General features: G+C 29.8%; 3 protein-coding genes across 3 annotated transcripts in view; all 3 read left to right on the top strand.

Annotated features, from left to right (window-relative positions):
* LOC101496484 (O-fucosyltransferase 36) overlaps window positions 1-641 on the top strand; it is a 4,039-nt gene extending 3,398 nt beyond the window's left edge. Inside the window, exon 3 of the mRNA XM_004510531.4 lies at window positions 172-641. Coding sequence (XP_004510588.1) covers window positions 172-348 — 177 coding nt within the window. The 3' untranslated portion in view covers window positions 349-641. The remainder of the gene's footprint in view (window positions 1-171) is intronic.
* Window positions 642-4,067: 3,426 nt separating this feature from the next.
* Window positions 4,068-7,108, top strand: LOC101496820 (uncharacterized protein C23H3.12c). Its single transcript, XM_004510532.4, has 8 exons — window positions 4,068-4,398; window positions 4,490-4,554; window positions 4,659-4,757; window positions 5,427-5,474; window positions 5,596-5,665; window positions 5,777-5,848; window positions 6,285-6,410; window positions 6,732-7,108. The coding sequence occupies exons 1-8, from the start codon at window positions 4,198-4,200 to the stop codon at window positions 6,876-6,878; spliced, it is 828 nt and encodes a 275-aa protein (XP_004510589.1). The 5' UTR covers window positions 4,068-4,197; the 3' UTR covers window positions 6,879-7,108.
* Window positions 7,109-9,700: 2,592 nt separating this feature from the next.
* Window positions 9,701-13,529, top strand: LOC101497140 (26S proteasome regulatory subunit 7). The gene is made up of 10 exons (XM_027336806.2): window positions 9,701-9,926; window positions 10,754-10,835; window positions 11,203-11,294; window positions 11,394-11,471; window positions 11,664-11,725; window positions 11,837-11,981; window positions 12,062-12,280; window positions 12,371-12,552; window positions 12,883-13,058; window positions 13,158-13,529. Exons 1-10 carry the CDS (start codon window positions 9,840-9,842, stop codon window positions 13,313-13,315), a joined length of 1,281 nt encoding a protein of 426 aa, XP_027192607.1. The 5' UTR covers window positions 9,701-9,839; the 3' UTR covers window positions 13,316-13,529.
* The last annotated feature ends 703 nt before the right edge of the window (window positions 13,530-14,232 follow it).

Genomic DNA, 14,232 nt, shown 5'->3' with positions numbered 1-14,232 from the left:
TTGATTTTGCTCTTCTTTATCTTTTAAATCACCTCTACATAAATATCATATTCTCTCTCCTCATTTTCATCCTTATGTGATTTCTGTCAAAAACACTTTTATATGCTACTTTGTGATTTCTTTTCTAACTTGTCCTTGGTGATGTTCATTATGAATATTTTCGCACTGAAGGTGGAAGCTATGTTGGACAAGACTATATGTGCCATGTCTAGTGTGTTCATTGGAGCACCTGGTTCAACTTTCACCGAAGACATCCGGCGGCTGAGAAAGGACTGGGGATCATTATCGATGTGTGATGAGTACCTTTGCCAAGGTGAAGAACCGAATATTGTAGCGGAAAATGAATGAATATTGAAGATAACGACAGTTTGATTGTGTCGTGGCTCGGGACCAGACACTAAGTTGTCTTATGTTAGGTTAGATTGTATTTTTCTCATTTGAGTAGTCATGTATGATAATAGAATTAGGATTTTATTGTGAAGTTTTGCTTATTATACTTATTCTTTTATGACATTGATTGTAACTTGTAAAATATACACGTTGATCCTGAAATTTGCCCCATAACAGTTTTGTGGCATTTCAATATCCCATTTTTCTTCTCATTTGAAATGGAACCTTACCATTAAGATACAATTAATTAATTATGTGTTTTCTTTTGTCTCCCGCAAAAACTATATGCATGCATTTAATACCCTTTATTTCAAAGACTTTAATATGTTTTAAAGTATGCAAGAAAAGTTTTTTTAATTGCAAGTATATTAATGGATTAAATGGAGAAGTTGCAAGCCTTTTAACGAGATATTAATGGGTTAAATCCCTATTATAACTGATACATATTTACGGTCGTTAAAAGGAGATTTTTTTATAGTTTTTGTTGTAACTGAGACAAAGACTAAAATACACAATTTGTAAAAGATAAAAGATTAAATTTAATAAATAAAAAAATTAAAAGATCAAAATAAATATTAAGTAAAATATAAATGATTAAAATTATATTTAATCTATACGAATTAAAGGTAAGAGTATAAACTTATTTAACTTTATTAATATTTTTATAAGAAGAGCAACTTTATTAGTATTTTTATGAGTATTTTATAACTCTGGTGGTGTTTGAATTGTAATTTGTTGCGACAGAATTACAAAAACATCTTATTGGCAGTCAAATTTTCATAAATAATTAAAATAATTATAAAATTTAAATCCGTAAAAATGATAGAAATATTGTCCAACATCATTCTCAGCTCTCACTAACTTATCACAAATGGAAAATGAAGTGAGTCTTAATTCTTTCAATATGTTCTTTGAGAATATAAGTGACATTGAATTGAATCTCCAAGAGATCAAATTCACTCTCGATCTTGTTGTTTTTGTTTTTGATGATTTTTAAGCTCTAAATTAAAATTATCCTTTATAATATTTCTTTGATAAGTTAACATTTCCCTTAAATTGACGGTGAGTGTTCACTTCAGAGTTTCTCATGTGCACCTTTAGTTCTATTGGTTGTCCCAAGAATGTCCACACAAAAATTGTGAATAAGTTTGATTCTTGAGATCTATAAAGCATAAACACTAATACAAATATCATACAGATTTTGATACGGTTAATATCCTAAATATTGGATACCAAAACACCATTTATAATGATAATTTTAAATTGAGAATTAAGATTAATATTTCAACCTTCTAAAATCAAAGTTGTGATAATGATCATGATTCTAAAAAAAAAAAAGAATACTAAAACAAATCATTTACAATGCAATTACAAAAATGATTTTAGATAAGAAGATGAATTATATATGTTTATAACAAGTGGTCAATCATATGATAATGTGCATCACAAAAAATTGATAAGATGTCCGATTATACTATTCATCTCAAAAAGTAAAAGATCTAACCCAAGGTTAGGAGTTTTGAAGTGCCTAGAAAATAATTTGGTGTGTGTCCAATATAAAAACATTTTTTAATTGGACATTGGTAAGATATATCAGACACGTGTTTGACATGTTGACATGACAGTTAGAGATGTGTTTTTGCTTCATAGCTTGAGACACATCACCATGAATTTTGTCCATCCATGATCCATCCAAACCTTCAGTCATCACTCTCTTGGACTTCACTCCGAAAATTCGTCCTTGAGTTCAAACATTATTGTCTTCTTGGTTACCGTCTCCAAAAATATAATCTAAATTTTAAATTAAATATATTAATTTTTTTTAATTCTATTTTTGTTTATATTTAAGATAATAGTAGTATTTATTATGATTAGTTCATAAAGATGAGTGATTGTTTGGCGGAGTGATGACAATTAGCAATGATCCTCACTTAATGGATTAGATAAAGTTGGTTTACACTTAGACATATAACGTCTACATCATACTTTAAAATAATACAAGTTAATGAAATAATCAATTACGTTATTTAAATTCAAAAATCATTTTGTTTATTGTAAATTTCAAACATGAATTAAAATGATTGATCCATATAATTTCATGGACTACTGTGGCGATGTAATCTTAAAAAAACAAAATTAATTAATCGTAAGAACAAATAATTATGTAAAAAATCAATTATACACATTTAAAATACTGTCATCGTTGAATCAATCATAGACTAGAGAACAATAATTCATTCTCTAAAAAATTTAATATAAATTTCCTTTGATTAATTTTTCTTATGTTTGAGATCGGAGAGATTATAATGAAACACATAGTTTTACTTCAATGGTATTTTTTTAAGGTATATCACAATTCATAATATGCATAGTTTTACTTCAATGGTCTTCTTCTTCTCACTTCAAATTACAAATTAACACCCATAAATATTTAACCCATTAGAGATACTTAACATTTCTAAAAGTAAAGCTTTCTAGTACTTTTACAAATATTTTTGAGAATTTCTTTTTGGAGTTAAAGTTAGTTTTTAAGAAATAACAAAAGTATTCATTCTTTAAAAATTGTTTATTAAGATTTTTTGAAGTAAATATACTCAATACTAAAAATATTTTGTAAGGTCTATGTAATGTTTAAAATTTATTTTTGGTACTAAAAGCAGATATTAAGAATTTTTATGATTATTTATAATAGCAGAACTTTAGAATAAAATTCTAAAGCCTTAAAAAAAAATTTAAATACTAAGATTTGTTAATTGATGCCTTGTTTATTTTTTTTAAAGTTGTTGGAGAGTAAACTTGTTGGATTTTTATGATATAACGATCATCGTTATATACTTTTATTATTTTTATAAAATTATTTTATCCGCTTTCTATATAAAAGTATTATTTAAGAGAAAGTGAAAAACACAATTTAATTATAGTTTGACTTATTTATAAATTTTAAAGTATTTAAATATTTGAGCGATGTTAAATTGAATATATTTTTCATAAGTTGCGATGAAATGAAAAATAATTTTTAAACGTGACTTTGAAAATCATTGTTATAATTACAACAGAGACATGTGCATCTAGTTATGTCGTTTCGTTTGGCAAGAGTTATCGATTAGATAAAATCACTCATATAAGAGATGTTATATTTAAAAGGATAAAATTATAAACCAACTGTAAGTTTTCTAATTATACGATATGATGCGTTTGATGGAATGAGAAGAAATGACTATATGTTAGATGAATTTGCTTTTAAAAGAAACGTCAGAAGTAAGATATAAAAAAAAAAAAAAAAAAAAAAACCTCCACAATTATTTTCCAAAAAAAAAAAAAAAAAAAAAAAAAAAAAAAAAAACTCTCCCTTAATTCTTAAAAAAATATTTTTAACATGTTAGACTTTCTTTTTAAAATTTTTTGTTTCATTTCACCTCTTAAATGAATTGCATTTTTATATTACTACTTGATGGAATGAATTTAAAAGTTTTTTTATTTCTCATGTAGAAATTTTATTGAGAAATATCTATAATTAATGTAATGTGGTTTTAGCATAGATGTCAAAGTGATGAAAGTGGAATGAAATACGCTATTATTAATATTATTTGCACTTATAAAAATTGACATCGAAAAAACAAAGGGCAATAGAATAGTAATATTTGGACATATAAAGTAAAATGAAAATAGATTCAGTTTGGATGTATTAGGATCCGTAACCCGCGCCGCTTTTCACATTCAATTCTTCTTCTTCTTCTTCGTCTTCTTCACCCTTCAACTACATTTCCGAGCTAGGGTTTTTTTTTACAAAATCCCAATTCAATCACCATGAGAGCCAAATTGATTGTGTTCCCAATCCGAGGAAGAAACTGGTGCTTCACCAGATCCATTGATCACTCTCTCCCCGCTTCTTCAGCTACTTCATCTCAATCCCCTTCAACTTTCAAAGAAATGTTGAAAAACATTTACACTGCTGATAAACCCCTTAACGCCAAAGCTGAACTTGTTACTGATTTCGTCGCTGATAAGGTCTTACTCAATTCGTTTCTTCTTCATTTCTCTTTCCGGCTCTGTCGTTTTCTTTAACCTTTTGTTGTGTGATGTAATGTTGTTATTGCAGATGAATAAAGGTTGGGTTGGTTTAGAAAATGCACCTGATGGATCTTTCAAGAAGAAGATTCATGGGTGAGTTTTTCTTTATTTGTTACTTCATATTTTCACGATTTTTTTTTGTTTCTTTTGGGAAATTTTTGTTCTTGATTCTGAATTGTCATTTTGAGTTTTTGCAGGTTGGGTTTGTGGCTTTTGTCACGTGTTAAGCCATCGGAGATTTTTTTGAAGTCTATGTCGAAGGAAGTTACTGGTGTCGAAGTCATTTACCCATCAAGGTTTGTGGTTACCTTGCTTAATCAATGATCATAATGTGTTGTTCTGTTTTAATTTTATTTGATTTTTTACTGTTAAAAAATTTCCTCTCGTATTAGGGTTTTTGAGGTCTGGATTCGTGGTTTGATGTATTTGAGTGATCATAGTTTGATGTATTCAGTTTTTATGTTCTTTCACTTCTTTGATGTTCTTGGAACTGTATGCACTGTGAAATGAGAGACATGCTTGTGTCTGCTTTTCAATCTTCGAGGCTCTTCTTTGGTGGCTTTATCGATCTTTGGTGCTCTTTATTTGTGGTTGATATATTTGAGTGATCATAGTTTGCTGATTCATTTTTTTATGTTATTCGATTCTTTTTCACCTATTTGATGTTTAACATTGAACTGTATGCATTGTGAAATGAGAGACATCATTGTGTCTGCTTTGAGGCTCCTCTCTTCTTGGTGGTTTTTCCCTGGTTAAAATTCCATTTTGAATATGGGAGTTATCCCTGGTAGAACCAGCTTTGTTATTATGTATTTGTAGTTTTTTTTTTTAAGTTGTAGAGTCTATGAAATAATTTCCATTTGAAAATCACCTGTGGAACATAATTTGGATGGAGCACAAGATCTGGCATTTCACTTTTGCTTCTTTTAGCTTTTATTTTATGACATTTATGATTTTTTTTGCAGTTTGAATGCTCAACTTGTTCGTCGTAGACTAAGACATATTGCTATGAGGTAATAATTATCTCTTTTTCCTTGCACGGATGTTGTGGAACAAATTATTTTCTGTGTTAAACTGAAATGTGTTACTGCCGCTTATGATTTATTTTTAAATGCTAATAATATCTGTTGACAGGGGGACAATAATACACCGGAAATTCTTTTATGGTTCAGTTTCATTGATTCCATTGAGCTCTGCATTTAGCGTACGTATGTGTTCTGTGATTGTTGACAACTAATATATTATGGCTTTTTGCAAAGATTTTCAAGATTGTGTTGATCGGTATATAATCATTCATATTAATTTTACATTACAGATTTTACCTTTGCCTAATGTCCCATTCTTCTGGATTTTATTCCGCTCTTATTCTCATTGGAGGGCCCTTCAGGTTTGTACTATTTCCCCTCTCTTCTCATTCATGTTATGTTGTCTGTTTTTGCGGTCTCAATCAGGGACTTTCCTTTTGCCTGTCAGCTTTCAAATTTTCAATTAAGAGTATTTTGTTTTTTTAGATGTTATATTCTAGCTAAATTCAGCAAGAAGACTTCTAATATATTGCAGGATGCCGGTTATTCCCTGAAATAATGAGGGGTTCCTGCTATATATTGAAGTTTATTGGTCTTTTAATCTTCACAAGATGTTTATTTGTAAATCCAATGCTTTAAATTTACAGTGGCGGTACTGTAAATCGCAGAATTACCATTGCTAAACAAACATCTTTTGATTTCGAGGAAATTAAAGAAGTTATACACTTTATGGCTTCTAAGTCATTTTATCTTGAATTTTGCATAAGAATCTGCTCGGTTTTATCTTCAATTTCTCAGGGAAGTGAGAAGCTGCTTCAACTAGTCTCAGATAGTTGCAAGTCTTCCAACACTTATAAGGATAACAAGGAAACTGAGCATAAAGATTCTAAAAATGAAAGCCTTAGTTCTCAAGAACCACATTGGGTAAGTATACATATTCTCGTCTAGTCTGAATTGAGATATTGGGAAGTGAGCAAGTGATTTCAAAGGTGGGTTAAAAACAATTTTACGAATACACCTTGATTATATTCGCGATCACATTAGTTCGTTTGGGGTTTAGGGACTACATTGTTTGTCCCAAAATAACTAATGTGATTGAAGATTTTAAATTTTAGAAATGGTTTTGGAATTTTATTAATTCAGCAACCAAATTGTTCGATGCATAATTTCAAAGCCAAAATTAGTGATTTTCAATGTCTACTTGCTAATATATATACTTTTCTGTTCAAATGATGTATCAATTAGGTATTGAGTCCATCCAAAGAGCTTGAGAATCTTGTTCGTCAAGATGATGCGAATGACGGCCTTAGTAGACATACCATTGCAGAAATTTGCAAGATATATGATTTGAACACCAAAGATGTTATTAAATACGAAAAGTCCATTTTTTAATTACCAGTTTTGTAATACAAGTTTTTGCATTGACATTTTTTGACTCATTTTTAGGGGAAGACACCAACTGACTCAGAGTTATCAATGAGTTTCTTTGTCAATAGTTTTGTAAACTTGTCTTTTTAATATTGCAGTGACAAATCTTTGATAGTTAAAGTTTAAACGGAATGAATTTGTACAAAAGTTTCTTTTAATGTGATTTTACTTCTCATAGTGAAAGTTTAACGGAATGAATTATGTGCATCGTATTCACCTCGTATTATTATTTTTTATTTTATTATATTTTGAGATGAGGCTGATGTACATAAATATGGTTTTAATTGTTTTATAAAAATATTTTCGGAAATTAAAACCATATTTATAACAATTAAAACCATATTTATAAAACACGTCGAAAATATTTTTAGTTAGTGTTTCCAATTGTTTTGTAAAAAAAAGTTTACGCTGTCAATTAAAAATCTGTTATTTTAGTTAGTGATTTTGTAGCAAATTAATATCTTAAGAGATATATTTTGGTTTTGGATGTTATATTAAAATTTACATACTTTCTTACTCTATTCCCTCTTTTTTTTTTTTTTTTTTTTACACACGTTTGTTGCATGGACCAATTTGTAAGAGTTTGTAATACGACAACCTTTATTTTACAAACATGTTAGAAAATTTAAAAAATTAAGGACAATTAGGACAAAACACTGGAGATTAGTCACCTAACCTTTGTTATCTCCTAACATTCAGGCATTTGTTTCCCGTTAATAATCAAACATGAGACCATGTGAAACTCACTTTATACAACATTTGTTCTGATTTTTATTTTTTTTCTGCCACATCCTAAGTAATACTCTTCATTTCAATAATTCTAAACTCAACAATCGAACTACTTGCGTGAGAATATTATTTTGATTTCTTAATATTTTAATTGCATCTCATTTTTTCAATCAAATAAATTTATTCTCTATATAAAATATATTATTAAATTTTTTTAATGTTTCTTTATCAATCAAATGCTTAAAATAATATTACTAGAAAGAGGAAATATCCTAAACTTTAAAAAGTATAATAAAATGTAGTCTTTATACAAAATTGAGATCCTAACTAAGTTAGTATATACAGTCTCCAACGATTATCTACAACATACCTATCAATAATATTAGAAAAAGACAGAAATATAAAAATATGAGAGACTAAATCAAACTAATGAAAAATCATATGAACGAAATTCAAATAAATCAAATTTATCACGAAAAAATGTTCTCTAATAAATAAATGAAAGATATCGTACCAATGAAAATAATTGTTATTAGCTCCAAATAGCCCTAGTTTTTTTTCTTCATAATTATTATTTTTCCTATAAATATGAAGAAAAAAAAAAGCATATATTTGGTTAAAATAAAGCAATTATACCTCATTTCGAAGATGCAAAAGAACCAAAGAGGTATCATTAAGAGTATATATGACAAGCTTTGAGTCACTTTCTAACCAAAAAAGAAATCAACTATACCACTTAGTTCTAAGATGCAAAAGAACCAAAGAGGAATCGTTAAAATATATATATGACAAGTTTTGAGTGACTCTCTAAGCAAAGGATGTGTCACCTTTACTATAAGTCATCATTCTTATCATCCAATAATTCAACATGGTACACAAAGGATATACCAAGATTAATGGCAAAACAATTCAAGAAAGTAGCATTTTTATCTCTAAAGATACCACCACAAAAATAATTGCTAGGAATGTCATAAATTGTATCATTATTGTTGCATTTGATCTAATGATAAGAACCGCATATCCAAATAATCTAAATAATTGACGAAGCTTTCTTTAAATGACCAATTTATTTGATATTTTTTAAGTACATCTACAAATATTTTTTAGTAATGTGATATTTTATGACTTTTTTAATCTTGTGATATTTTATGATGTTAGCGAGTTCTCAAATCATAACAAACCTAAAATTTTATTATGAAATATTTAAAAAGTTAATTTATTTTTGAAAGATAAATGATAAGTTAATAAAAAGTTAAAATTACATCATATTAATCAACAAAAATAAATGTAGGTAATAGCAAGATGACTCATATCTACAATGACATGAGTGCAACACCTAATGTCAATCTAAAAACTTCGTTGATAAATGTTTCCTCCAATCATGAATGAATATAAGTAACGGTTAAAATGTATTTGGTTCAAAATTCGGACTCAAATATGTTTTATCTTTTAGTTCTATTTTTGATTGGAGAGAATAATTAATTTATAAGTAATTTTGTTGGTGCTATTTTAACCTTAAAACTGTTATTAGTAAGTTCCTTAAATTCAATTTATAAAATTGGATTAGGTATAGTACCATTAGCCACTATCTAGAAACCTTGTGATTTTGATTTAAAATCTTAAGTCAGTTTTATTTATTTTTGTTTAACAAAAAAATTAATATTAAAATCTAAATAATTTGATCTTGATTGAAGTCGGTCAATTCAAACTTATTTTACATGTATCAAAATCACACATCCAATATATAATTAAACATTTAATTAAATATTAGGTTAAATAAAATTCTATTTTTTTTAATTCTTATAAAAATATTCTCAACTTTTTAAATCTTATAAAAAATCCATATTTTGTCTTTATTTAAAAAAAAATTGATTCTATTTGTTCCTAAAAAAAATTCTATAAATTATAATAAGAACTATAAGCGAATATTTTTTTTTAGAAACTAAAGTTTTGAAAGTTTTGTAAAAACAGAAGACATATTTAATTTTTAAATATTTGGAATTAGATCTTTTTTAGAGTAAAAATATATTTGAGTGTCTTGTTGAACATGCTAACTTTGTTGACATTGGCATAAATAAAAAGACGAGGTGAACCGATTTTGAAGTTAGAACTGAGTGAGTGTCTCTCTTTGCTTTTCGACTAACTTCTTCAACTTGACGCATTTGTTTCAGTCTGTAAGAGAAAACAGAAACTTCAATGGCGATCGAACATGAAGATGAACTCAAGGACGAGAAGAACCCTCGCCCTCTCGACGAGGATGATATCGCTCTTCTCAAAACCTACGTAAGCCCCTCTCTCTCGAACCCTAATTTCTCAATTTCCCCCTTTCTCTTTTAGGGTTTACCAGATCTTCTTTCTTGTAACAATCTTATAATATTCTATTTCTTTTGTTCTATTTCATATGCTATTTCTATTTGATTTGTACTCTATTTTGTTATTGGGTTTCAATCGCTTAGTGTTTTTGGGGGAAAACTTACTGCGTTAACCTAATTTCACTTTATTATGATTCTGGATCTGGGGTTAGTTAAAAAATCTGTAATTTTGAACATTTTTGTTAGTTTTACAACTCTAAAACGTTGTGGGTATACTTGGAAGAATGAAAGAGATCAGCTTCCTGTTGACCTCCTTTTCAGATTTTGATTGGGTTTCTGGATGTCAAGAGTTTAGGTTGTTGGTTATGGGGTTTGTGTAAATTGGTGCCTGTGGTAGCTACGAACTATACATGGTTATTGTTAATATATCATGCTGTGGATGTTCTGAGCCCTTTCATATAGGCACGGCTTGTATTGTTATGTGATGTAACGTTGAAACTTTTTATATGGCTTGACAAAGATTAAGTGTACCTTATAAATAGGTTTGATTAAGTGGTACTGAGGTGGTACTAGTGTGTGTAGCTATGTATTTAGTGGTCAGATGTGGAGTGTATTGCTGTCATACAGAAAACAAGTGATATTTATGGAGATGTTTTGCTCATGTTGATTCCTGAATTTCTCTGACATGCTTCTCAGTTGCTGAATGAAAATGCTTTTCTCTAATCTGTGGTTTTCTCATTATTAGTGTATTTGTTTATAAGCAGTCTTTTATGAATTATTTTGTTCTACTTTACGCAGGGTTTGGGACCTTATTCCACAAGCATAAAAAAAGTGGAGAAGGAAATCAAAGATATGGCAAAGAAAGTGAATGATTTATGTGGTATGTGAAGAATATTTAGTTTGTTTCTGATTTTCTTGATTGCTTTGTAGATGATTGTAACTGTTTGAACTAAAGAAAATTACATCTTTTCTTCTTCTTGGTAATGCGGTGTATTCTATTCTATGTTCCTTTGCTGTCTATTTTCATTTTGATGATTACAAGTGGTCCTTTAATTGGGTTTGTTTCTATTTCTAAATGTCCAAGTTTAATCTTAAACTGAAGGAAGGACTCAATACTCGATAGTTGATATTATGTAGGTGTTTTATTTCATTGCATTCAAAGTGTGGCTTGTCTTAGTTACTTGAGTTGGATGCTGTTAAACACTTGCACACTTCCTTAGATGTTAAGCTTCTTGTTGTAATAATAGGTATCAAGGAGTCTGATACTGGTTTAGCTGCACCAAGCCAATGGGATCTTGTTTCTGATAAGCAAATGATGCAGGAGGAGCAGCCTCTTCAGGTAATTTTATCTCTCTCTCTCTCTCTCATTGTGTAAAATTTGTTCAAAGTGCTTTTATTAATTGTATGAATGGCTAACTATGGCTATTTTATTGAACAGGTCGCAAGATGCACAAAAATTATAAATCCAAACTCTGAAGATGCCAAATATGTTATCAACGTCAAGCAGATTGCAAAGGTGCCTATACTTCACTACAATCTTTTCATTTTCCCTATATCTATTAGATAGATATTTGTTTGCAAATGTCAGGCATCACTTAGTTTAAGATAATAGCACTTGGTTAATCAATTATTTGATATGTTGTGTAATATGGCAAGGATTTGTATTTCGTTTTGAAGTTTGGTCTAACTTTTGCTTTGATGATAACAGTTTGTTGTTGGGCTAGGAGACAAGGTTTCCCCCACCGACATAGAGGAAGGAATGCGTGTTGGGTAAGTATCCAATAAATAACTCTTATGATTAAATATCACCCATGGAAAGAAGAGAAACAGGAATATTACCTTGTTTTTGTGTTGTGTTTGACCTATATTCAATCATTGCAGTGTTGATAGAAACAAATATCAGATTCAGATTCCATTACCTCCAAAAATTGATCCAAGTGTTACCATGATGACAGTTGAAGAGAAACCAGATGTGACATATAATGATGTTGGTGGTTGTAAGGAGCAGATTGAAAAAATGCGTGAAGTAAGTTTTTTGAAAATTTTCATATTTCATATTATAAGGAAATAAGTCAGGTGGCACTAAATTTTTAATTTCACTGCAAGGTTGTTGAACTTCCCATGCTTCATCCGGAGAAATTTGTCAAGCTTGGAATTGATCCTCCTAAGGGTGTGCTTTGTTATGGTCCACCAGGAACTGGCAAAACACTTCTAGCCAGGGCAGTTGCTAATAGGACTGATGCTTGTTTTATAAGAGTCATTGGAAGTGAACTAGTTCAGAAATATGTTGGTGAGGGGGCTCGGATGGTTCGTGAGCTATTTCAGGTGATTGTTTAAGTCATCTCTTCTAGCTTTTTTTTTTATCATGGTTTCCATGATCTGGTATCATTTCACTGAACTTGTTACCTCCTGTAGATGGCCCGTTCAAAGAAGGCGTGCATTGTGTTTTTTGATGAAGTTGATGCAATTGGAGGTGCACGATTTGATGATGGTGTTGGTGGTGATAATGAGGTTCAGCGCACTATGCTTGAAATTGTGAATCAGCTTGATGGGTTTGATGCTCGAGGAAACATCAAAGTTCTGATGGCAACAAACAGGTTGGTTGATTTTACTATTACAAGGTTTTATATTGGTTTTACTGTAGATGTTATAATGAAAGTGTCTCTTAGTATTACTATTCACTATCAGTTTTTCCTTAATGTTGCACAACCCCAAATTCCCTTCTTTTTTCCTTCCCATAATGTCATAATGTCTGCTCATCCTTGATCCTCTTGTAATAAAGAGATAAAGTCAAGGTTGCATTGCTACTTTGCAACTTCATTTGTTGATGTCTCATTGCTCCAAGATTGCTTTTCTTCAATTTGAAAGTTTCACCCTGCAATGCTGGCTTTTTAATATTGTTAATGCCTTTTGTCCACAATTTATAGGCCTGACACTCTGGATCCAGCACTATTACGGCCCGGACGATTGGATCGTAAAGTTGAATTTGGCCTTCCTGATTTAGAGAGTAGAACACAAATATTCAAGATACACACAAGAACCATGAACTGTGAAAGGGATATCCGTTTTGAACTTCTAGCTCGTCTTTGCCCAAACTCCACTGGTAAGAACATCTTAACTACTGGTTTTGAGGAATTTTTTCAGCTTGCTTCCTTTGTCATGAGAAATTAGTTCTGACCAAAATATTTTTTGTTCTCTCCAGGAGCTGATATAAGGAGTGTATGCACTGAAGCTGGTATGTATGCTATCCGTGCCCGAAGGAAGACTGTAACAGAGAAAGACTTCCTTGATGCAGTGAATAAAGTCATCAAAGGGTACCAGAAATTCAGTGCAACTCCGAAGTATATGGTCTACAACTGATGAGTTATCTTTCATCTACTTCCTCAAGAGACCATAATTTGCTCGTACAATATTTATTTTCCCCAGTGAAAGTTATTTCAAGGGCATATGGTTCTTTCATATGAGCAGTTTGTGAAACTAGTCTGTTTGAATGCACATTTCATTCTTGTTTCTTATAGGCCTCTGTCTGTAGCTAACTTTTTCCTAATGATACATCCAAGATTGATTCGAGACATTTTGCTATCTTTAACCTTCTGAATCCTTGGATTGTTCTTGCCAAAAAAATTAGAGGCTCCATATTGCGAAAATATTCTGTTTTTATTTCTTAAAATGTTAATTTTACTTCTTAATAAGAAGGTAATAAGTTTATGAAGGAAACAATTGTTTACATTTCTAGAAAGAATAAAAATGTAAAAAAAAAACTATTTTTATTATTTTGAAAAATGTATAATTTATTGTTGGCAATGGTGTTAGCCTTTTGCCACTTCACTAAGTTCCCCAACCTTATGTATATTGTGTCCTCACCATCTATTGGTATGGCTATAATTCATGGCTTCTGATATGCTCAAGAATATAATTAGTAACTTTCTAATATATTTTAACAACTGGCCTAATTATATAATTATTTTAATCTTGATAGTAAGCAAAAATAATTATCTTTATGTTTTTTGTAAAGAAATAGATGTATTTTAAAAGTGTCTTTTAGGTGAACTTATTTATATTTGAGAGCATCAAATATGAATACTTTCACTTATATTTGAAATTGTGGAAAGCCTGCATATACATGACAACTTAATACTCCTTCCGTTGCTTTATGTTGCCTCTTGAGAAAATTTGTGTTCTTTTATTTGTTGTTAATTGTTTATATTTGTTTTTTCTAGTTGCAACTTTTGTTTGTTGTTTTCAACGTTTAAAATAATACTAATTATTATTTTTTT

The sequence above is a fragment of the Cicer arietinum genome, chromosome 7 (assembly GCF_000331145.2).
Source record: "Cicer arietinum cultivar CDC Frontier isolate Library 1 chromosome 7, Cicar.CDCFrontier_v2.0, whole genome shotgun sequence".
Taxonomy (NCBI): domain Eukaryota; kingdom Viridiplantae; phylum Streptophyta; class Magnoliopsida; order Fabales; family Fabaceae; genus Cicer; species Cicer arietinum.
This window is presented reverse-complemented; position numbering and strand designations above follow the sequence as displayed.

Coding starts and splice junctions, on each gene's coding strand:
- LOC101496820 (XM_004510532.4), top strand. CDS start 4,198: ATGAGAGCCAAATTGATTGTGTTCCCAATCCGAGGAAGAAACTGGTGC. Junction 4,758..5,426: donor GAAGTCATTTACCCATCAAG/GTTTGTGGTTAC, acceptor TTTTTTTTGCAG/TTTGAATGCTCAACTTGTTC. Junction 6,411..6,731: donor GTTCTCAAGAACCACATTGG/GTAAGTATACAT, acceptor TGTATCAATTAG/GTATTGAGTCCATCCAAAGA.
- LOC101497140 (XM_027336806.2), top strand. CDS start 9,840: ATGGCGATCGAACATGAAGATGAACTCAAGGACGAGAAGAACCCTCGC. Junction 9,927..10,753: donor TCGCTCTTCTCAAAACCTAC/GTAAGCCCCTCT, acceptor TACTTTACGCAG/GGTTTGGGACCTTATTCCAC. Junction 13,059..13,157: donor TCTTTGCCCAAACTCCACTG/GTAAGAACATCT, acceptor TGTTCTCTCCAG/GAGCTGATATAAGGAGTGTA.